Source organism: Trachemys scripta, chromosome 5 (genome assembly GCF_013100865.1).
Source record: "Trachemys scripta elegans isolate TJP31775 chromosome 5, CAS_Tse_1.0, whole genome shotgun sequence".
In the NCBI taxonomy this organism is placed as follows: Eukaryota; Metazoa; Chordata; order Testudines; family Emydidae; genus Trachemys; species Trachemys scripta.
The window spans coordinates 16,207,158-16,232,307 of record NC_048302.1 but is presented as its reverse complement, the minus strand read 5'-3'; the positions used below and the strand labels follow the sequence as shown (position 1 = coordinate 16,232,307).

At 46.0% G+C, this 25,150-nt stretch overlaps 1 protein-coding gene across 1 annotated transcript in view; it reads left to right on the top strand.

Annotated features, from left to right (window-relative positions):
- The window catches only part of SCD5 (stearoyl-CoA desaturase 5), a 69,324-nt gene that overhangs the window by 28,413 nt on the left and 15,761 nt on the right, over nt 1–25,150 (top strand). The window contains exon 2 of the mRNA XM_034772446.1: nt 17,249–17,379. Within this exon, the coding sequence (XP_034628337.1) occupies nt 17,249–17,379 (131 nt within the window). The remainder of the gene's footprint in view (nt 1–17,248; nt 17,380–25,150) is intronic.

Sequence of the window (25,150 nt, the reverse complement as noted above, 5' to 3'; positions counted from 1 at the left end):
CTCCGCTTCCATTCAGGCAACTACTTAAGGGCCGGGGTAAAATCTTGGGCCCACTGGAGTCAGTAGGAATTTTGCTCTGGACTTCAGTGGAACCTGGATTTCACCCCAGGTTTTCCCAAATGCTTGGCACCCAACCCAGTGGACACAACGCCAGATTACTTAGTCCTGCCTTGAGTGCAGGAGACTGGACTAGATGACCTCTCGAGGTCCCTTCCAGTTCTATGAATCTATGATTCTAAGAGCCCCACGCCCAATGTACTGAGTTCACTTGAAAATCGGGCCTTGATCATGGGCGCTCAGCCCCCTGAAATATATGGCCCTAAGGTTTTAGGCTGTTCACCTCCAATCCACTCCATTTTTAAAGGACTCGCCTGATATGGTTTATGCTGCTTCTCTAGGTCTGTGACATGGTAGCCCTATGTCTGCAGCTCAAAATTGCATGGATGTTCTTTGTTGCCATATCCCATTGCAAGCTCAGAATATTTTAGTTGCTGCCAACGATCATCCCTCAGCCTTCTTCCAGGCTTCTGCTTCCCAGGTTTCTTTTCCTGTCTGGGGTTGTTTTCCCCTGATGCATTACCTTGCTTTTTGTTTTCAGAATGAATCTCATTTTACTCTTTGTTATCTATGTTGCTATCCTGCCCAAGTCCCTTTGCATTTCTCTGTCCTCCCTGCTGTTCAAAACACCTCCAAATTTAGCATCTTCTGTAGTTTATAATTCATATGTCATTTAATTTTGTTCTAGATCGTTAACAAAGATGTTAAAACAAAAACACTTTGTCTATTGATTGTGGAATATTCCCATAAATAGCATCTGCACACCTGCACAACATAACTCAGAGCCTGGCAAGTCACTGGCTTCTGGTTTGCATATTAGGAAAGATCCTGGAAATTAAACTCTCTCTCATCCTCTCCCACTTCCCTTTTCTTGTGTACCACTGGTCTCCTCTTTGCCCTTTACAGTGTCACTACTGTTTGGTGTAAGAATGTTCTCTCAGCTTCTGCCATGTGTAACAGCTGACTTACATCTCTCCATCTCAGCAGCTCCCCAGTCTTCAGATCTCCTCTCTTGGTACGCCTCTTAAGGAAGCCTCTCCCTCTGCTACCATATAAAGGCATTTTGTATACAATACACTCTACAAAGTAAGGCTGTGATCCTAGTGTTGCCGCCTTTCTAATTGCTGGTAACGGGACCCCCCTCCCAGACCCCTCCCGCTGCCCCACCTCTTCCTCCCTCCAGAGCCCTGCCCCTGCCCCGCCTCTTCCCCAAGGCTCCACCCCTGTTGCTTGCACCTCTTCCCACCCTCCACTGTTGCTCCCTGGATTCTCTCTAGGAGCTTGGCTGCAGGTAGGAGGCTGCCCCGGCTGACAGGGGCTGGCGCAGGTTCATGATCTGGCGCTTCCTCCCATCCCATGATAACTGGACTTTTGGTTCGGAAGCCATCTACATCAACCTTATGTGATCCTGCAGTTGGTTCAAAATCCTGCAATTTGTCACCGTACTTGTGCACTGACTCCATGTGGGTATAAGGCGCCGTCCGCAAGGATGAAATGGCAGGACTGTAGCCCAAAGCCCCGCTGCAGTAATCTAGCACCAATTTCTTCCATTAGCGTCAAGTCTCTATACTATAGTAGCTTTAAAACAGTGCCGTAGAAAGACAAAGGGCTAAATCCACAAAGAGAACGTAGGCTCAGCATTGCAGTGCCTGATCGGCTTAGGTGCCGGTGGAATCCACAGCTCCAACTTGAGGCACTCAGGTTCCTGTACAATGCATTGGGTGAGTTAGGAGCCTAACTCAGATGCCAGCATGCAGAGCAGGGATCTGCCTAAACTAGCCAGTAGGAAATGCTTAGGCCCTGCCCCTCACAGGGCTTAGTCACCGACCTTGGGCTAGAGAGCGAGGTGAGATTTACTCCGTAGCCCAGTGGTTCGCGCACTTGCACTCCTGGGGGAAACCCAGGTTCCAGTCCCTGCTCCAAGGAATGTTTAAGTAGCTTATATAAAGTGGAACAGCTTCAATGGGAGAATTGGAGAGAGACTCCCCCTATAGCCCAGTGGTTAGGGCACTCAGGTGAGAGACCTGGGTTTGGGTACCTGCTTAGGCAGAGTGTTGCTTGAGTTTCCTGCATCTCAGGTGCTGTAACCACTGGGGTGCAAGGGGTTGTCCTTTGTGTGGGTTAGGCATGCTTGGAGCACGCCTACTGGATCGGGCCCTGCGGGTGAATTAGGTGGGGGTGCCTAGTTTGAGAATCCCACCGGGGTTTAGGTGTGAGGTGCAGAGCGGCTGAGGGCACAGGCAGCTCTGCACACGCCCACTAGCAGAAATGTAGGCACCTAGGGGACTTTACTGGTGGAAATTTAGGAGCCTGGAGAATTTAGTGTTAGGTGGCAACTTGGCAGGGGTTTTGAGGATCTACATTTTGTATGTAGGTATCTAAACTGGCAGTTAGGTACCTAAAACTATGTGTGGACCTAGCCCGACATCCCTGTCTAAGTGGAAAGAGCTGTCGCGATTCCTCAAAAAAAGAGAGGAAATAAAATAAATAGAGGGCCCGAGGACTCCAATTGAAACCGCAGTCCTAGTAGCTTATATTCAGTCGTTTTTCCCCTCTGAAAATCTAGACTGAAAGAAAACCAAACAAAGGCAGCACTAGATCAGTGTTTAAACACTCCAGAGCAAAGAGCTGTTTGCACAGAGCCTGCAGTCTCGCCTCTCAGCATAAAAGTGCTCCTTCTAATTGCATTTCAAAGGCATGGTAGCATATTTCAGCCAATCACAGGCAGATGGCCCCTGAACTGCTTCACCACAATGAAAGCACAACAAACCGGCTACTGTTTCCCCTGGCTAAGCTGCGCTCAAAGTGGCCTGTACATATTCAACAATAAATGGAGACAACAGGTACATGCCATGATCGCGACGAAGACTGACTGACTGATAGATGATGATGAAAGATAATGGAGCAAATAATTAAGAAATCAATTTGAAAACAGCTAGAAGATAATGAGATGATAAGTAACAGTCAGCTTGGATTTGTCAAGAACAAATTGTGTCAAACCAACCTGATAGCTTTCTTTGACAGGGTAACAAGCCTTGTGGATAGGGAGAAAGCAGTAGATGTGGTATATCTTGACTTTAGTAAGGCTTTTGATACTGTCTCGCATGACTTTCTCAAACAAACTAGGGAAATGCAACCTAGATGGAGCTACTATAAGGTGGGTGCGTAACTGGTTGGAAAATCATTCCCAGAGAGTAGTTATCAGTGGTTCGCAATCATGCTGGAAGGGCAAAAGAGTTGGGTCCCGCAGGGATCAGTTCTGGGTCCGGTTCTGTTCAATATCTTCATCAATAATTTAGATAATGGCAGAGAGAGTACACTTTTAAAGTTTGAACGATACCACTCTGGGAGGGGTTGCAAGTGCTTTGGAGGATTGGATTAAAATTCAAAATGATCTGGGCAAACTGGAGAAATGGTCTGAAGTAAATAGGATGAAATTCAGTAAGGACCAATGCAAAGTACTCCACTTAGGAAGGAACAATCAGTTGCACACATACAGAATGGGAAGAGACTGTCTAGGAAAGAGTACTGCGGAAAGGGATCTGGGGGTCATAGTGGATCACAAGCTAAATATGAGTCAACAGTGTAACGCTGTTGCAAAAAAAGTGAACATCATTTTGGGATGTATTAGCAGGAGTATTGTAAGCAAGACACGAGAAGTAATTCTTCCATGCTGATTAGGCCTCAGCTGGAGTATTATGTCCAGTTCTGGGTGCCACATTTCAGGAAAGATGTTGACAAATTGGAGAAAGTCCAGAGAAGAGCAACAAAAATGATTAAAGGTCTAGAAAACATGACCTATGAGGGAAGATTGAAAAAATTGGGTTTGTTTAGTCTGGAGAAGAGAAGACTGAGAGGGGACACGATAACAGTTTTCAAGTACATAAACAGTTGTTACAAGGAGGAGGGAGAAAAATTGTTGTTCTTAACCTCTGAGGATAGGACAAGAAGCAAACACCTCTCAGGGATGGTCTAGATAATTAGTCCTGCCATGAGTGCAGGGGACTGGACTAGATGATCTCTCGAGGTCCCTTCTAGTTCTATGAGCACGGAAGGCTCGTGCTGCCTGCAGCCACAGCAACTGCTGAGAGATCCCCTGGTAGCCAACCCCATAATGGGTCCTTTGGGGTTGTATCACAACCCCTCTCCCAAGCCTCCCTGGCAAGGAGCGATGTGGTAGTTCCATCACTCAGGGATCAATGAGGGGTCAGGAAAATGAAAGATGAAAAATGTGGAGAGGGAGGAAAAGGAAGAGTCTAGTAAGAGTGAGCCATGGCCTTACGGCACTGCCTACAATAGCAATACTGCTCTATTGCCCTGCTGCTGAGGGCTGGAGAGCTAACTAGGCCCTGCACTAAGTCAGTGGGTCTGCAGCCTTTCCTTGCACACATAAATGGAGCAGCACAAACACCATGCGACTGCCTGACAGGAGTGAAGAGCAGGTGCTGTAGAGCCTCATGTGCATGCTATGGCAGATAAACTCTGTGGCTGGTGACCTGCAGCAGGGATATGGAGAGCCAGAGCTGTGCTACTGCTATGAAGCTTTGCAGAGGGCAGGGCTAATGTGGACAGGTACCAGATTACGTAAAGGGTGTCCGGAGGCCATAACTTTGTTAAAATAATTGAAGAAGAGCCCCCCCCTAAAGACAGTGTTCTGCTAGCAGCAAAAGGGCATTGGGGTAAAGCAAGAGCAGCCTGGAATTGTCACCTGCCCCTTCCACTTTAAATATATTAATCCTGCTTTTGACCAAAGCAGTTAGGCAGAAATTTGGGGTCTTGTGAGTTGTTCCAGGCAGGCAGAAAAAGAAATTGGTGATGGAATTGAGTATTTCTTTGGCACAATCCTGTTTATTTAGGACATACTAAATCCTGGTTTCCTGAACAAAGCAGCAGGAATCAAAGAGGAAATCGTATCTTTGCTCAGAGCTCCAAGCCTCTTTCAGTCAGCTCTCTGCCTCAAAAGCTCTTCCTCTAGGATTTCCTCAGGGCCATGCTGCCAGGGCTTGCCCAGGTTGTGTCCTTTGTTTTCAGTTGCTTTTCTCTCAGCATCTGTGGTCATGGTCTTGGTCTCCTCTCTGATGCAGGCGTACACCAAAACAATACCCAGCAAAGCCCCTTCACCCATACAGCTCACATTCCTGAACAGCCTCACGTGTGCCTTTGTTTTGGATGGTGCCTGTGTTTTGGTTGGAGGCCCCCATTGTTTTAGCTACCTGGTTCCATAGAGGAGTTTAGTGGTGTCTTACAACTATCTTAAATGAAGGGCGAGGGTTACACTACCAATGGGGTTTAACCCAACACATAACAGTATGAATATCCAAGGTCAAACGAGCCATCTTAATCTCGTTGGCCTAGATCAGGCCTGTATAATCCCAGAGCCTGCACAGGCCTGCAGATGTAACCCACATACCTCCTGGTGTCTGTCCCATCTAGTGGCACCGAGATCACCTAGCGAGAGAGAGAGACAGACAGACAGAGCGAGAGAGAAGGCTATAGAGCAGACTCATTAAACAGCCAGTTAGTTGGCTTTTAGCTCATGCAGTACAGGCTCATGCACTAAACTCCCGAGGCTCCAGGTTCGATCCCGCCCACCAGGGTCTATCAGCATTACACAAACCCAAGCAAACTACTGCTCTGGAGAACCACCAAACATGGCACAAAGCACTCGGGTGTTTACACAGAAACAGCAGCCTGTTTCTGTGTGAAGGGCTAAGTAAGGGCTCTTTTCCCCCATATGCAGCATGAATGGGAAACTGAGCCCCTACTGCAAATGATGTTTTAACCCTTCCACCCAGTAAGGTAATCTAAGCTTTATTATGAAGGCCTTCTATCAAAAATAGCTATCCTGTGACACAGTAGAGTAGAACAATCCCTCCCCCCACCCAAGCTGCGTTATAAACCTGTGGAACTTGCATGTCATTGGGTTCAAAGAGCTCACTTTTTTTTTTTTTTAGGCTTGGATGTTTATATGACTAATAATGAATACATTTATAGTTCCATAGAACGAATATAAACTCTTATGCTTCAGTGCACAAGCCAACTACTAACTGAGCTGAGGTTAGGAAGAGGCTTCCTTTTGGATGGCTGGCTGGGTTTCCATGTGGAGGCAGAAGAGAAACCTGCTGCAGTTGGACACGGTTTTCAGGCTGGGGTGACTGTTAAGCTGCGTTCACAGCCACGGTAACACACTTTCCCTCCATGCCAGAGCCTAAGGCCTGATGCCATGCCAAAGACTTAGTGAACCAGATGCAGCCTGCAGCTTTGAATCCATGATCAAAGTGAGCGCTCCTCTGAGCTATCGCCAGCTCTCGGGAAATGGCGTTGGGAATCTTTCTCCTCTTCCCCTGGCCTTAATAACATTACACTGTTAGCTGCCTGGCTCAGTGTTTCATTTCACTGCACTAAAAGGAGACTGTTTCATCCCCCTCATCCCCACACACAGGTATCTCTCCCCCCCGGGCAAAGCTGTTCTTCAGTCTGCCTACATGTGCCATTGCCTCCTGTGCAGAACAAAACAAGGCCCTTTGCTCACTGATCAAGGCATATGAATGTTTCCTACTCTCTCCTCTGATTTCTTTTCAGACCTCTTTTCCCTGTGTCTCTTCTCCCCTCCACCCACATCCTTTTAAATCCTTTGTGTGTAGACTTGAATCTTGGCAAGAGACAAGACAACCTATTGTCAGATGGCTTCAAAGCTCCGTTTTTGGCTGCTGTGCTATGGATTAGGCCAGGTCTGAGACATCAAGGCCTTGGCTTCCCGGCGCTCTCACACCTCGACTTTTGCTCTTCATCATGCTCCGTTGTCAGCTTCCCCTCCGCATCAGTCCTGTGACTAGTGAGAAGATCCTGGGAGCCCTGTTAGACTCCATGTTCAGCTGCATACAACATGGGGCATTGCCTGTTCGTCCCGCCTTGAAAAACCAGCCATGTAATCTCCATTCGTTCTCCCGAGCGTGGCTCAAATCTAAAGGCCCTTCTTTAACTTTACTTTTTCAGGCAAACTCCAACTCCTTGAGTAAGTCTGCATAGCACCCACCGCTATCGTATCTGAGGACCTCACTATCTCTAATGCGTTAACCTCACAACACCCCTGAGAGGCAGGGCAGTGCTGTTATCCCCATTTACAAATGGGGCACTGAGGCACAGAGAGACTAAAGGCCAGATGAACAAAGGTATTTAGATGCCTAAAGATGCAGATGGGCCCCTGGTGGGATTTTTCAAAAGTACTCAGGCACCTCACTCCCATTGACTTTCATTAGGAGATAAACACCTAAGCTTGCTTTAGATCAGTGATACTCAGACCTCAGTGGTTCAGGAGCCAAATTAGTGAAAAGAGTCACAGCAGTGTGAATTCATTGTTTCTTTTACTGGAGTACTAGCTATTCATATTTAAACACCTTAGCCGATCATCAGAGATGCTGAGGAAGTTGGTGGGAGTGGCGTGTCTTCAATTCTTCTGAAAACTTGACACCATTTGTTTTCGCACCGGGCATGCAAAACCAGTGGCTGCTCTAGAAAATGTGGCTGTTAGTTACAAATTCCCCCCCTTGCGATGGTATAATTCAGGCCTGCTGTAACTCTGCCCCCCCGCCCCCCCCCCCAGAGAGGGATGAAATCATGAGTGGGATCAAGTCTCCAGGAGAGCAGTAGTTACCTTAATCCAAGTAGCTCAGTAGTCTCCCCGGTACCTCAGCCCAACACTTCTGAAGTGAGAAATGACCCTGGCAACACCAAAGTGAGCTCAAACACAGAGATGAAGCCCGACCGAAGCTCAGTGACACACAGGGAACAAAATGCCGAGGCAGGTTCATCCCCCAGGGCTGGATCTGTTTGGTGCCATGACTTGGATGTTGTCCTCGGATAGTGGTAATTATAACAAATCTGCCTGTCACCTCTTTAAAACAAACTCTTACCATAGCAGATATTCCACATGGACTGTGCATGAGAGGAGAGCCAGGAGGACACGGTGGGATATGGAGCGCTCACTGACGTTCATTCATCTGAAGCACTGCCCGTCTCAAGTAGTTGCAGAGAAACTTAGGTGTTCCAGAAGGGGAGCTTTGGATCTTTGTTTCTTTATTCCCCCACCCCCATCCCCATTCTCTGCAGTACTGGCGATCTCTGCAAATCTGTATGTTAATTCCGCAGTCCTCATTTTTGTTGATCAGGATGAGGATGTCATCTGCATAGCACTAGTAGAAAGCAGGCTGGATGTAAGGCAAATTTAAAACACTGATTTTCATATGAGGCTTTGAGACTGCAGCTGCTGTTGATTGCAAAAAGGGAAGGTTTCATCACCTCCCACACCCATGGAGTAAGTGGTGGTGTTGATGCCTTGGAGTGCTTCACGAACTTCATGTTGACCGTATCTTCATCTTAGGAAAGGCTTTATATTCTTTGCTTCCTTTCCTTCTCCAGCTGGCGAGAAGGGCAGTGTGCTGCAGAGTGCATGTGAGAGAAGGAGAGGGGTCTTGGAATGCTGGCGGATAGAGGAAATGTCTTGTTGGAGGTAGATGAATGAAGTGGTTTGGGGTGAAGGGCTCAGTGTGGAGGGGAAGCACAGAAGTGCCACACAAATGGGGTTGGTGGTGGGGTCCTTTGGAGGGGAAAGGCAGCTTCACAGCACCAGCTCCTCTCCATCCTCTACATAGCCACCTCTGTCCCTGCCCTCTGCCTGCCAGACGGGATGAAGAATGATGGAAGAGCCACACAGGCCCGGATTTCCAAGTGCTCAGCATCCAACGTGCCAAGCCACTTATTTAGGTGTCTAAAGGGAGCGGAGTGCTTTTCGAACCTCTGGCCGGGCCCGACTGGGGACGCTGAGCTGTGCGGAAGAATCTAGCTCCCAGTGCATATGTTCCTCTCATATGGCAGCATAATTTACAGTGCAATACGCATCATAAGTGACTGCTGATTTCAGGGATGTTACTCCACTCCCCCCAGCCCAGCTTTCTCCACATTTACCATGAGAGGGATGTGCATGTGTAACCCACACACCACCTAGGTGTGGTGTTCTGTCCCATCTGGGGGGTGCGGGGGAGGGAGGGAGATAGGGAGGGGAAGAGAGAGAGAGAATGAATGAATGAATCTGCTCTACACCCTTAGCTAACAGCCAGCTGGCTTTTAGCTCATGTGGTAGAGGCTCATGCATTAAGCTCGGAAGGTCCCAGGTTTGATCCCAGGGTCTGTCAGTGTTACACATGCATGGTAAGTAGGGAGGCTGCCTAGTGCAGGCTGGCCCTGGCAGCAGAGCCTGGAGTAGTGGTGGCCCAAGATTCATTGGCTTGTCCTCTGCAAACCTCTGGGATCATTGACCTCTGCTCGTTTCACAGGCAACGCTCCCAGCTTATTCAGTGCCACTCCTGGCCCTCCCTCCCAATTAGCACAGTGTGTTGGAAAGGGCTGTGCCTGGGAGTTGTGCATCTTTTTAAAATAAATCCTCCCTTCTGTACATGGGGTTTTTTCCCAGAGGCAGGAGAGAGGATGGCCCAAAGCGTGTTTATGGCCGCTTGCTATTGCCTGTTCCCCATCATCTTCATTTGGTGACAAGCTGCCCCCCTCCACTGCAATCACCTACTGTGTTTTACTGCTCCAAGCACTGCAGTGCCAGTCCAGCTATGGAAGAGCCAGCCCAGCTGGGCTCTCGTGTTTTATGCACCGTCTCTAAAATTGTCGTCCGTGCTCTGATTCCAGAATCTCCAATGCTGGGGATGACCTGCGATAATGTGTGAAGCGCAGAGAGAGCGAGAGAGCGCACCACTGGATTTTCTCATATTAGATTAAACTCAAAATGCCAGTTTAACCTAGTATCAGTAAATCCGGCTGTGCTCGCTCACTCTCTCCACTTTGCACATTCTTGTGGGTTATATATAAAAATATTTTGCTTTGCTTTGTAAATCAGGACATTTCGGAAGTTAGCTCAGTTAAATAAACATGAAAGGCCACCTTGCAACTATGATTATTTTAGTTAGCTCATTGCCAGCATTCTGAGCTAAACCTTGTGCCAGGCACTAACAGATGCATTAAAATAAAATGATTGCAGCATTAATGTTTTGGTGATCATTTGATTCCAGGTGTTTTGGGGAGTGGCCAGCTCTTTTCCTTACTCACAGGAGCGCCGCCAGCTTTTCTGCCGCCCTAGGTGGCGGAAGGTCCCGCCCCGAAATGCCGCCCCCCACAGAGGCGGCGGAAGGTCCCGCCGCCGAAATACCGCCGCGGTTGCTGCCCCCCAAATTGTAATGCCCTAGGTCACCTAATGGGTTGCGCCGGCCCTACTTACTCAAATATATGACTTTACTGTTAGCTGCTGCTTATGTGATCTTGTCAATTACAAATCCAGAAGGGAGCTTCTGGAATATAGGGGAATTGCTAGTAGGAGAGGTTTGCTCTAAATGTAATCCTTTTATATGTCAGGATAGTCGCGCTCTGAAAATGAGCAAGGAATATAAATGGCTGCTATCTCCTCATGTAATTACTATAGCCACTCTGATTATTTTAGGTAGTTCATTTAAAATTAAAGAGTTGAAATTGAGTTTGTAATTTATTCTGCAGAGGAAAGCTGGGGATTAGAGTCTTATCACTGTAGATCTGCGATGACTTATTAGCTATTTATAAATCAGGAGATGGCTGTGGTGAAGTGAAATTTGCAAGGACCTGATTTCCCACAAGTGTCACGTCTAATCTCACTGTGAAATACATTTGATTGAAAAGATTTGCTTTGCTCTGGTCCCAGAGCTGTTGGGGACTTTTTGCTGGGCTATTTCAGCTCTCAGGCTTATGGGTGGAATATTTATGCTGGTGTAGCTGCCCCACTGCAAATCCCACAGGGTAGATGCGCTATATAGGTGTAAGACTGGATTTGCTCCATCATAGCTACTACACCTATATCGCTACCTGTATCCCCAGTACAGATAGTTCCTCCATCTCACCCTTCAGTTCTCGTCAGCTGTTCTAGTCGCTGGGGATGGGAGGTTGGGGGGTTACACACTGGAGAGCTCCTTGTGGAGCTTGAAAAGGGAGAAAGAAGAAAAAGGCTGCTTTTCCCTGGGCTACTTTGTGTAGGGACAAATCCCGGTCCCAGTCAAGCCAATAGGAAATCTCCAACTGGTTTAGCTGGCCCAGGACTGGACTCTGTCACAGCCTGTTCCTGGAAGGTGCTGAGCAACTTTGAGAGGTGTTGTGACGTTATTGACATAAACTGGGACCATATAGATCATTGTTGCAANAGCAATTTGTCCTGAGTTGGCACTCTCAGTTGGGTTCCGCCAGAACCGCATTGTCACAGGTGTTGTCGGCCTTCAACCACCATAGCTGTCCCTGGGAGATATGGGCTCTGAGCACCTGTCCGGATCATGCCCTTAATGCACTTTTTTTTTTTCTTTAATCTGTCTGTCATCTGAGTTGTCAAAGTGAAGTCCTGCCCATTTGTGACTACTAAAGATCCCATGGTACACCTTAAAAGAGTCTGGGGTCCTGGCTAAATCCCTGCCTGTGAAACTACCTAAAAATGCCCCCTAGAGTTTGTTGGATACTACATTGGCCACTTCCTGTCATTCATTGCTACAGAGATGCCATGTTCTGCCCCAGAGGTGATTGCACTTCAGTGATGGGTAAAGTAATTCCTGAAAAATGTTAGGGCTAAATCTTTCTCTCATTTATACCTATTGGCTCTTACTTAAGTCACTTGGGTGTAAATTGGAAAAGGAATGAGGCCGATAGCTTTTAAAGTATTTTGGTGACAATCCGAATGGAAGCCACTTATAAAGGGATGGACAGTACCCAAGCACGTTCCCACATTAAAACAACAAACAAGCACTATGTTCTCATTCTTTCAGCTTTAAAATTCATGTTCCTGGTGGCGTTTCAGCATCACATACATTCTTCAGGGCCCCTGCTGATGTTTACCCCTGTGTCAAATAAAGTCTAAGGGCCAGATTTCCAGCTGGTGCAAACCGCTTGATTTAAATGGAACTACTTCAATACATGTCAGTTGAAAATCTGGCCTAGTCTCTCTGTTTTTCTCTCTCTCTCTCTCTCTCTCCTCCTCCTCCCTCCCCCTGCCCCAGTGCCCAGGACAGAAAGGGAAATAAATAGTGAATTGACAAGGAAAATCAATGCTCCCTTAGTGTAATGAATTTATTCCCTCTGAAGCCAGTTATCTTTCCTTCTAATTTTGTACAACTGAGCAGCATTAAGATGTTGCCCTTGGATACAGAAATGATCTGATCCTCCGCAATTGTTGGAACCCTTCTTTATGTTAGATGGAGGTCCCAGTAGCTGCTGCTTTCAGCAATACCTCTGCCCCCACATTAATGACATACTAGTGGTTGGGCCCAAACAAAAACACCAAGTCAACTGATCTTGATATGTGGAGGGCCATGGCTCTTATTTCAGAATTTGGATCTAGATCCAAATGTCATTACTAGCCTCTCTTGTAGAAAGGGCTGAACCAAACACCCATGTCCAAAAACCCTTAACCGATATCTTTTCACAATGATACAAGGACCACATGATCCTGCGCAACATATTATTATTTATTATATAAACTGGATATGCCATATGTCCTGTTCGTTACACATTTGTTCCCATAATTTGCATTTTGGGGCAATTTGGAAGGCCACCTTTTAGAGACACTTGTGCCAGGCTCTCCTTTTTTTGGATACTAAGCTCTGTCAGGTTGATATATGATAAATAACAGAATGAACTTTTCTAATTTGATAGGCATCCCAGTCCTTTCATTTAAAAAAGTCTTGTGCAAAGAATTAGAACGAGGCTGGAGAGCCAGCTTCAAAGACCCTAGAGTGAGAATTAAAGAGTCTGGACTCTTCATCACGTCATCATCTTTCCTGACCTGATACTTTGCAGCTATTCTCTTTACAATGATGTGTGGGAAGGATGGTAGGAGTTTCAATTAATATTTGTATCCCCTTCGCAGGAATCAGAGGACGGGCTGAATTCAGCGATATACTTAAGCATGTGCCTGATTTTAACATAAGAACGGCCATACTGGATCAGACCAAAGGTCCATCTAGCTCAGTATCCTGTCTTCTGACAGTGGCCAATGCCAGGTCAGAATGAACAGAACAGGTAATCAAGTGCTCTACCCCCTGTCGCCCATTCCTAGCTTCTGGCAAACAGAGGCTAGAGACACCATTCCTGCCCATCCTGGCTAATAGCCACGGCTGGACCTATTCTCCATGAACATATCTAGTTATTTTTTTGAACCCTGTTACAGTCTTGGTCTTCACAACATCCTCTGGCAAGGAGTTCCATAGGTTGACTGTGCATTGTGTGAAGAAATCCTTCCTTTTGATTGTTTTAAATTTGCTGACTAGTAATTTCATTGGGTGACCCCTAGTTTAAGCATTGAAGCCAACGGAACTGCTAATGCCTTTGAAGATAGGCACATGCTTAAGAACCTTGCGGAATCAGGGCCTCCAAAGAGCCCTGAGCCACCACAGCAGCTGCCGCCCCATCTTAGAGGTCCAAACCAGTGCTGCCAACAGCGCCCACCAAACCTTGGTAAGAGGCCACTGAACAAGTGTCAGTCCTCAATGAATCATACAGAGCGAGCACAGGCTAGACGAGGGAGAGGGCACACCAGGGATTGCCCTGTAGTCTAGAAGACAGTTGCGGCATTATCGCCTGTTGCTGCCCAGAGAGAGCTTGACGCATCACGAACCTGATCCAAAGCCCATCTCTGGGGAGTTTTCCAGTCAACTTTGGGTTAGGCCCTATTAGAGGATGTCTGAAAGCCAGTTAGGGTGCCATGGTCTCAATATCATAGTCCAGTCCTCAACACTCCCCGCACTGTACCCTCAGATGTTCAACACCCCCAATCCCCCCGCCAACTTTCCCCTTCCACTCAAAAACTCTGCTTGCTTTCTCTTATGTTGGTTTAAGTACATGGAAAATGGAACTAATTTAGGGCCAAATTCAGTATGATGGTGACTCACAATGGGCAAATAAATTGGGCTAAATCCATTGTTGGTGGGATACCTCTGAAGTCTGTCTGGTCCTTTGACTTCAATGGGGCTACCTGGGTGAAAATCAGCACAAGAATCTGCAAGCATTTTGGCAAATTCAGTTTTTATTGCATTTTACCTTTATGACACAGGCCCATTAGTGCCAACTGGCAAAGGGTTCAGAGTTCTTAACAAGCAACTCCTATCTCAGACCTGACAAACTCACTCCACCTAATACCCCACTTTCATGGTATTTATCCATCAAGGGTAGCATCAAGATCTACTGAAAGCCTGTGAGTCATAGATACTCATAATTTTTGAGATGTGCGTATGGGTAATATTTAAGGACGAATGTAACAGTATTGACAGTCATACCCTCAGGGTCTTGGAGTGAAAGTGAGTCACCAGGGAATCATGTCTTGGTAATGGCCCATTCAAGCAGGAGGGAATTGTTAACCCTCCTTGGCTAGCCGATTATGTAATATGTTGCTCAATCGTCCCCCATTCCAACCACCCAGAAAAGTCAATGGAAAGCCATTAAAGACAAGCTATAAACGTTGAAACCCCTTGGATGTGAAAAGGAATAATATGACAGTGAGGGAGTGGCATGTCTGTGAATAAAGGCAAAAAACGGATGCAGTATGTCATAGGTGGGGGAAGACACTGGACATCACAAAGAGACACTTTGAAGGGGCCGGGATGCATCTATTTTTCAACCTGCAGGACAAAGGTTGGTCTGGTACCGCCTGAGTGACTGACGGGCTGGTTGTGTTAGGGAGTTAACATCCACCTTGCACTGGAGACAGGTGGCAACAAGATGACTTACAACCCCGGAGCCCTGAGTAGTGTCACAACTTTTGATGCTAGTTTCACTCACTGTGATTATAGAGTTAATAGATACTTTTGCAATCTTTTTCAGGTTGTGTCATAACCTTTGCAGTTTGGAACTGTAGGTGTTTTGCAGTTAATCAATTTCACCAATATTTCAGGTCATTTCCTTGCACACTGCAGGGGTTGCTGCTGGGTATGATATAAACACAAATAGACAGGAAACCTCAGCAATATGTGTTTACACCAGGTGAGAAGAAATGCATGACATACTGACGTCTAACGTTCTTTGTTGAAAGGGAAAATTTAAAGTAAAATTCTTAATACAAAACATCTCTTGCAGATGGAATCTGTTTCCTTTTTGCTTGAATAAAATTATTCAGAGACTGAAATAGGTGTGTGTGTGTGTATATATATAATCACTATACACGTATGTATTCCCAGCATGGTGAGGTCCTTGCTGAACAACACAGACAATGCTGGAACTGGAACTGTGTGGAAGCCTGTTTGAGTCTACACTTTGAAATTATTTTGTGCAATAAGTGTCTCCTGTTTAAGAAAGACAGACATGCCCTAGATTGTGAGAGTAGGGTAGTTTTGAATTTTGGAGGTTTAAGTGGATTTTGCTTTTGAACACTGGTCCCATTTGTATAGATTGTATATAATAGCCTTTTCCCCAGCTTCCTCCCGGCAGATGAACAGTGCAGCTGTATTCTTATTCTCACAGCCTTTTCTCTTTTGTTGTAAAACAAAACAACCCAGTCTATGCAGTGTTTGTTACAAACGAATTCAGAAATACTGGGGATAATAAGATCATCAAAGCGTATGGCATCAGGAGACGAATGCGTGAATGAATCAAACTGACATCAGAAAGGGCCCTCTCCTGGTTCGGAAGTCTGAAATAGTCGCTGCACGCAATTATTCAAAAGTGACTTCAACTGAGTACAACTGTGCTTTTGGAAATTAAATTAACTCTTTGAAATTAGGCATTTCAGATGAAAATTTGTTGTATATTCCTTGTCACCTGGAAAACCAATCTGCTGCTGTGGTCCATTAGCGTATACACGGTACACAGCAGCCGCTTGCTCTTCACAACGGCAGGGAAATCAACATGAAACATTTGTTCAATTAACAAAAAATAAAAAGGAAGAAAAGATGCTGAGCTGGGGCTCTTCTATAACTCCTAGCACCTGAGCTGTTTTTGGCTCAAGCCTGCTAGGTGCTGAGCAGGTAAGTATGTGTGTAAACACTGACTACCGTACTTATGTGCCTTACTTTATGCCTGATCCCTCAGGGAGAAAGGAAGAGTACTGTGGTGATTTAAGGCAGTATGGTAATGGTTAAGTGTGCAAGCTGGTCTCTTGCTTCCAGGACTGGCAGGGGCAGGGATGTATTTTTATTCAGCACTTGCCTTATTCCTACTTTTATTGTTGTTTGTATGGCCGTATCCTCTAGAGACCAAAATAAAAATCAGGGCCCCATTGTGCTAGGTGGATAGTCTCTGCCCAAACAGCTTATAATCGAAATAGCCAAAGGTGTGAGGGGAAATGTTATATGCCTCTTCCATAATGGAAATTCTAAGAAAACAGAGAGTTTGACAGGGCCCAGAGGCAAATAAAAAATCCCCTACCCCAGGAAAAAAAAAAGGAAAAGCATTGAAGTTAATTTTTGCTTCAGATGCTTTAAAAAAAAAAATCAAACTTTAAAACTGACCACTTTGTTGCTGTCTAGGCCAGAAGTGGAAAATGCACATAGAAGAGTTTTGAAGTGTGTGTGTGTGGGGGGGGGGAATGCCTGCAAGCTAAGAGTCCTTGAATGTCCAGCTTCAGCAGAAAGTGAATTTTTATTGCCAGGTTATAAAGTTTTGAGTATAGTGGGTTTTATAATGGGAACTCAGAGGTCTGAATGGCACCTGTTCAATTAGCTGATAAATTAGACTCAACAAAAGACCTGGACAGGGTGTGGAGGATGGTGCTCATCAAAAAGGTGGCTGCCTCCCTTCTGACATAACATAATGAAGGGAACTTAATGGCTTCTCTAGTGCAGTATAGAATGCATCAGATTAATCCACTTTTCTTAGATGCCATTTAAATTACAGTAGCATCTGGAGGTCCCAACCAACGTCGTCGGCCTGTTGTGCTAGGCAGTGTGGATGGTCCCTGACCAGAAGAGCTTACAGTCTCTGTGGACAAAGAGTGGGAGAAGAGACACAGGTGACATGACTTGCCTCAGGTCACACAGCAGGTTGTCCTGACTCCCAGTCCTGTGCCCTCTCCACTAGGTGACACTATCTCCCTGTAGGGTTGATTAGACAGCAGAAGGAATTTTTTTTTTAACCAAGGAAAAGAATAAAAACAGACACTTGACAAGCACTATTTATATATACTTCTGTCTTGCAGCATATTTGTGTTTCCTAATGACGGCTCTGGGGGTGACAGCTGGTGCACATCGTTTGTGGAGTCACAGGTCCTACAAAGCCAAGCTGCCTTTGAGGATATTCCTGGCCGCGGCCAACTCCATGGCTTTTCAGGTAGGGATGAGGTTGTCAGGTGTGATCTTCAGTCTTCGTGCAGTGTTCTCTTCAGGCCAGTCAAGGGTCTCTTATGTGAAGAGAGGCCAGCTGTTAAAAATTCCAAGTAAACCCAAACGTCCACCTGTTTCTGTACTGTGCGAAAGCAGGGCTGCAGTGATCACCTCTTTATTTGTACACGCCATCCAGTGCAAGGGAAAACCTGATCAGAGCGATGGTCCATGTAGTCCAGTATCCTGACTCTGAAAGTGTTCAGTACCAATGCTTCTGAGGACAATTACATGCTACCATGCCCATATAATAAAGTTTCTTCCTAAAATCAGGCCGCTAGAGATTGACTTATGATATCATTTCAGCTTATTTTTATCTTAGTTAATAAAACAACAACATGTTGTGGTTTTCTACAGCAGATTTACAAAGGAGGTATAATTAGCCCCATATTACAGATGGAGAAACTGAGGCCCAGGGATATGAAGTGATCTGCTCAAGGTCACACAGCAGGCAAGTAGCAGAGCTGGGAATAGAACCCAGGTCTCCTGAATCCTAGTGCAATGCATTATCCACGAGGCAACACAGCATCACTTACATTTATTTCTTTAGTGTAACTGTAAATAATCTTATTACTAATATAAATAATCTGTCCGCTTCAATAACGTCTTGTGGCATTGAGTCCCACAGGTTAAGTTATACTTTATGAATGAAAGCCATTTCTTTTTATCAGTTTTCAGCCTGTTTCCTTTCATTTGGATTGGCCACCTTCTACTTCTTGCATTATGAGAGAGGGTGAATCACAACACCTTACGGACCTCTATCTATACCATTCACTATTTTGTATACCTCTCTTATTCATCCTGTTCTCTAAACTAGATAGCGCTCTAAACTAGATCTTAATCTCTCCTCCCAATACAAAGAGCACAGCAGAGCTGTTGTTTAAAGCAGTTTAGGATATGTTTGATTTGATCATACTGCCCTCGCTACCTGGATGAGCACTGGCTGTTTTCTGCCACTCCACTGATGCAAAGCAGCCCTGCGAAGTGCCATGACATTGCTGCTTGGTGTGTTGAACAACAGCTCCACTTTTAAGTTGAATCAAATGAACAATCAACAAAAAATCAATGCAACAGCTGGCCACTATTCAGAGGAAATCTTCCCCACTTAATTGCTGTAGACCTGCGTCCACCTCGGATCCGAGCCATCAGGATTGTTGTGGTTCTTTTGAATTCTGCTTCCTGTGTTCCTGCAGATTTCCCACTTGGATACGTTGGCCTCAGTCATCAGCGATGGCTGAGGAGCGCACAGTGCAAATCCAGATAAGTGGGGGGCCTAAAAGTGGCTTTGCGCTGCCTTTGCACCCCTATTTAGTCACAATGGCACCATCCAGGTCACCCAGTGTAAGTTATACTAGCCTGAGGGCTGTTCTAATTCACTTCGGCTGTGGGGGGCCTGTGGCAGGGTCAGCCTCCACAGCACCCACATGTGGCTTACCACTAGGGTGACCAGACAAACAAGTGTGAAAAATTGGGATGGGGGTGGGGGGTAATAGAAGCCTATATAAGAAAAAGACCCAAAAATCAGGACTGTCCCTATAAAATCGGGACATCTGCTCACCCTACTTGCCACTGCACTACTCACCCTGCCTCAGCCACACACGCCCCCAGCAGTGGTCTCCCTCCTCACCACTGGTGAGGCGCTGGTAACAAATGTAGACACTAGCCCCATGTGCAACATAAACAGAAGGGTCTACTTCTCCTCCTGGCTCAGCTCTCAGCTCTTCCCCATTCTCCTACAGAGCAGTGACTCAGGGCTTCTCCCCACTCGGGGAATTTCCCTTCTTCCAGAGCCCGTCACAGGAGCCAGCCTCCCTCATGCAGCCCTCCTTAGTCTTTCCCCAGGCATGCTTGGGAGTCCCTTCTCCAGGGCCTACCCAGAGGAACCAGCCACCCTTCTACAACTCCCTGCCATCCAGCTGAGCTCTCTCAATCCCCTTGTAGGCATTGCATGACCGCTTCCCAGCTGGGATGGATAACTGGACAGGGCCTTTTGATCCCTATCCAATCAGGATCAAATGTCTGGGGTGGAGGGGTAGCTGATCAGTCACAGGCCATGCTGAGCCCTACTCTCCTTAAAGAGCCAGCAAGCCAGTGACAGGACTATTATCGTGGTTGCCATGACTGCTGGCCATCGCCCTATGTTGGCTTCAGGGTCAGCAGGTAGCATCGGAGGAGCTACAGCATCCCACCATGTCTAATATCTCAGTATAAACACATCTCCACGGGCACTGTGGATTCTACTTCACGCTGTGTGCTATTGTGGCATGATGTCTCTCTTGCACAAATCCTATCAGAGGCAGCAATTTTATCTCTATAGTTCCAGTAGACTTTTATGCTCGGAGGTACCTGAGCTGTTTCTCTTGACCTTGACCATCCAGCTAGAGTTACTTTCTCAAGCTCTTGTAAGGTTGAATCACTTTTTTGTTTCAGAAAGGGGGCAGTAGCTGAGTCATATTTACTTCACACTCCTCCTGTTTCTCAGCTCCTTTCTTTCACTATGTCAAATCCTACTGAGTGATATCCATTCTTACTGAGATGTGCCATTGTGACTCCGCATGGGTTTATTTTTGCCTACTGTATGAAACAAGCTGGTTTTGAACTTAACATCAGGCAGTCACTAATCTTTTGCTCTGATTACCTTGCACTCAGCTGTAGCTATCTGTCTGGAATTTCAATTTAGTTCATTTATTTCCTATGTCACAAACCAGCCTGTTAGAAAACCTCGCTTTGCAAGCTTTTTAAGAGACACAACCAAGACATCTGGTCTGCATCTTCCTCATGGCTTTGTCTTCTAGCTGTATGTTCGTGTGTGTATTTTACTCTTGTATTTACTTCAAATGTGTGCTAATGTTTCCTGCTATTACATGTATGATGCCACACTCCTCGTGTCTGACACGTTTACATATCACGTTGTGATTGCCTCTGTATTTGTTACAAACTGTTCTGGTCTCTGCTGTTTTATTTGCCCTTCTATTCTGTCATTATGCATTTTTTAATTAGATGCACTTCAGCTCTTTCGCAGCTCACTAACACTTTCATTTGGGGAAGCACATTTTTCACTAGCCCTGCAAATATCCACTGGTCTATGAAAAGCCAAGTTAATTTCTTGCACTAACGTTGCTTTGAGCTGGTTGTTGGCTAACCCACAACTAGCTTTATTATGTAGGCCTCTAACATCGTGATCGATAGTTTCATTTAGTAAAGAATATGTGCCTTTCCCAAGTGACATTTTTGTCATTTGTAAATGACTTTGTCTAGCACTCCTCAGGCCTCGTCCTGCTCCCACTGGAGTGTAATGTAAAATTCCAGTGCCTCTGGACCTGCCCCTTTTAGCATTATGGAGGATTTCAGCCTCTGCGGTTTCTCTGCAATGCTATTTGCTTCCTGACAGATTTGGAAGCACTGCAACTATCTCCAATAGTTGTCAGCCAGACTGAGGTTCAGGTGACTTCCTATGCTTCATTTTCACCAAAGCTTTAGTTTTCTTCTGATATTATGTAATAAAGGTGTGACAGACAGGAATGCTGGAACGAGACTTGTTTGTATTTGCTGGTCCCAGTCACCTGACATGGGTTAACGTTACAAAAAAACTAATACCCTTGTCACATGACAGGAATCAGGACTCCAGTGGTTACTGTTACATTAACATTCCCATACAAATGTCACTTAGTCTCACTTTACTATAGTCTGGGGACAATAATCTAGCTGAGTTTTTCAGTGTCTCTTTGTTCTTTAATTCTCTGCTGGAACGGAGGTTGAAAGGAGTTATTTATGTGCAGTCCCGGAAGTCTTCCAGATACAAGTTTAGGATGATGAAATTTTCTTAATTTACAGATTTGAGGCAGGTTCTTTGGTTCTATGGCCCAGTCTCCCTCAGCAGTACTACTTATTCACACCATACAGTCTCTCAGAAGTTGGCAGCTGATATACAGGGCAGTGGATGTCTACCAACTCTGGCCACGAAAGCTTCTCAGTTCACAAAATGTGGACCTACGCAGTTGTCTTCTTGGACTTACTGCATTCTTCATCAAGAATGGTGAAACGTACACTCTCTTTGTTATTGCCTCATTCTGGATGTTTCACAGAAACCCCCATCTGTCTGTCTGCTCTCTTCTCCTGCTGAAAAGAGAGCTGCTGCAGCTGACAGGGATGATCCTATTGCCCTTCCTGAAACACTTGCTGCTTTGGATGGCGGATGCTGTATTGTCTTCCACGTCGTGCCAAGAGTGGGAAGAAAGAAGAGGCTGCTCTGCTGAATGGTTTTTGCTTAACACACTGCTATAGATGAGAGCACAGACTAACATCGTCAAACGGGGGGGGCCTAAAGTTAGGAGCCCAAATTTATAGTTAGGCACCTAATAAGTGGCCTGATTTTCAGAGATGTCCAGACAATGGATGCTCAAGACCACTGAAAATCAGACCACTTATGGTATTTCAGTCCCTTCAAGTGCCTCACTTTAAATACCCACTCTTGAAAACTGTGGCTCTAGAATTCATGCTTGACCATGGGACAGGTAACCTTGTTAACAGCCATTCTTTGCCATCAGACTTTTAACTGACCTTCATATCTCATGACAGCTTGAGCAGACGTGAGCCTGAGCTGTAATTTGTATCCTGACCTGAGATCCAACGTTCAGGGGAGTTTTGGGTCTAAGGTTTTTGTCCCAGCCCATTTGCACATGAAGGAAACAGATCCTATAACAAAGGCACTCTAATACCTAAATCAGGTACACTTCCTACCGTCTCCCTCCAACAACCATCATTACAGCTGACTTCCCAAGTCACTCTCACAAAGACCTCAAGATAAAAATAAAACTAGTGACAAAAGTCCAGTGAGTGAAAATCATCTTTGGCTTTTCTGAGCCTTAATTTTCCAGCATATCTGTGGGCAGTTTTTTGTTGGTGCTGAAGCTACGGGTAGCTAAGAAGTTTAAAATTCTGTTGAAGCTTTGTTTTGGCCTAGGGATAGGGATGTTTGTTCCTTCTCTCAGGTCTTTTTGGCCCGTTGTCACATATTGGGCCAACTCTTGTAGGATGCTGAACTGATAAGTTCAATGAGAGAGGAAGGTAGTTGGCACCTCAAAAGATCTGACCCATTTTCTGTGCTGCGTTCGTCCCTAGAGAAGTTGATGACGATGAGCTGTAGGCAGTGGATAATGTGTGGGATGGTAATGAATAGGTACCATCGTTTGGTTTGTGGACAGTACAATGACATTGTCTCTATTGCAAAGCAAACTAAACCAGAACTCGGCAATAAGCCATCCTCCCAGCTGCATCTCCTCCAGCAGTAGAACAGCAGTATGGTTTTTTAGAGTGAGAGTTACCTGTTTCCAGGCCAGATGTTGCTGTCTTAGAGACCTGCAGGAAAAACCAACTTCAAAAAATATCCTCTGAGCTCTCTCATGGATATGAACTCCAGTTAGGCCACTGGTCTGCAGGAACCACGGTGGAGGTGAATCGGATTTCTTTCAGCTCTGGGTCTTGCAAACACTCGTTTCTTCCTAGGGCAGTGAATCTGCATCCTGGGAAAGAAAAATGTCCATGATGAAAGAGATGTATTATTGTGGGCCTGCAGCAGTTGTGACTTTCCAGTATGGCTTATTGGAAATCACTAAGAAGGACAAGATTAGGGCAGATTTGTTGAGTGTCTCATTCAATTCAGTAAGATGGACACTGTCTGGCTTTCAGCACCACCAGTGTCTCTGTTGCCTTTATCTGGATACGTTTGATGCACCAGCCACTATGGGTGGTTATTTTCTGACACTGAACAAATTCCTTGGTGTCCTTTTTACTAGGATTGGAGATGGGCCTGAATCAACCCCCCAAATTGGAATAAGCCAACCATTGGGGAAGCTTGAATCCAGACCTACACTTCACAACAAGCCCCATCTCTATAATGGGCTCTATGAAAACTCTCTGGAGTCCAGCAACTTTAGGAGAGGCTGAATCCATCTCTGAATTTTGTGGTTTGGGCCAATTTTATATCAAGGGTGAAAGAGAAATGGACCCCTTGAGCTCCACAGTGGTCCAGGAATGCAGTCGTAAAATCCTTTCTGCAGGGTCACCTCCTTTCCACTGCAGAGCTGGTTCCTCTGGGTAAGGAAACTTGCTAACCTAGTGAGGAAGGCTTTAAACTAGGTTCGCTGGGGGATGGTGACCTAAGCCCAGAGGTAAGTGGGGAAGTGGGATACCGGGAGGAAACACAAGGAGGAGGGTGCAACAGGGGAGGCCTCCTGATTCATACTAAGAAACCAGGGCAATCGGCTAGTTATGTTAGGTGCCTGTACACGAACGCAAGAAGTCTGGGAAACAAGCAGGAAGAATTGGAAGTCCTGGCACAGTCAAGGAACTATGAGGTGATTGGAATAACAGAGACTTGGTGGGGTAGCTCATATGAGTGGAGCACTGTCATGGATGGGTATAAACTGTTCAGGAAGGACAGGCAGGGGAGAAAAGGTGGAGGAGTTGCACTGTATGTAAGGGAGCAGTATGATTGCTCAGAGCTCCAGTATGAAACTGGAGTAAAGCCTGTTGAGAGTCTTTGGGTTAAGTTTAGAGGCGAGAACAACAAGGGTGAAGTCGTGATGGGCGACTGCTATAGACCACCAGACCAGGTGGAGCAGGTAGACGAGGCTTTCTTCAGACAACTAACAGAAATTTCCAGATCACAGGTCCTGGTTCTCACTGGGGACTTCTATCACCCTGACATCTGCTGAGAGAGCAATACAGCAGTGCACAGACAATCCAGGAAGTTTTTGGAGAGTGTTGGGGACAACGTCCTGGTGCAAGTGCTGGAGGAACCAACTAGGGGCTGTGCTTCTCTTGACCTGCTGCTCACAAACTGGAAAGAATTGGTAGGGGAAGTAGAAGTGGGTGGCAACCTGGGCAGCAGTGACCATGAGATGGTTGAGTTCAGGATCCTGACAAAAGGAAGAAAGGAAAGCAGCAGAATATGGAGCCTGGACTTCAGAAAAGCAGACTGACTCCCTCAGGGAACAGATGGACAGAATCCCCTGGGAGGCTAATATGAGGGGGAAAGGAGTCCAGGAGAGCTGGCTGTATTTTTAAAAAGCCTTTACCAAGGCTTTTTTTTTTTTTATTGAGGCAGGAACAAACCATCCCGATGTGCAGAAAGAATAGCAAATATGGCAGGCGACCAGCTTGGCTTAACAGAGAAATCTTCAGTGAGCTTAAACACAAAAAGGAAGCTTACAAGAAGTGGAAACTTGGACAGATGACTAGGGAGGAGTATAAAAATATTGCTCGAGCATGCATGGGTGTAATCAGGAAGGCAAAAGCACAATTGGAGTTGCAGCTAGCAAGGGATGTGAAGGGTAACAAGAAGGGTTTCTACAAATATGTTAGCAACAAGAAGGTGGTCAGGGAAAGTGTGGGACCCTTACTGAATGGGGGAGGGACCCTAGTGACAGGTAATGTGGAAAAAGCTGAAGTACTCAATGCTTTTTTTGCCTTGGTCTTCACAAACAAGGTCAGCGCCCAGACTGCTGCACTGGGCAGCACAGCATGGGGAGGAGGTGAGAAGCTCAGTCCTTAACCTGTTCTTTCACCACTATTTAGAAAAGCTGGACATGCACAAGTCCCTGGCTCTGGGTCTAATGCATCTGAGGGTGCTGAGGAAGTTGGCGGATGTGATTGCAGAACCATTGGCCATTATCTTTGAAAACTTGTGGTAATCAGGGAAGGTCCCAGATGATTGGAAA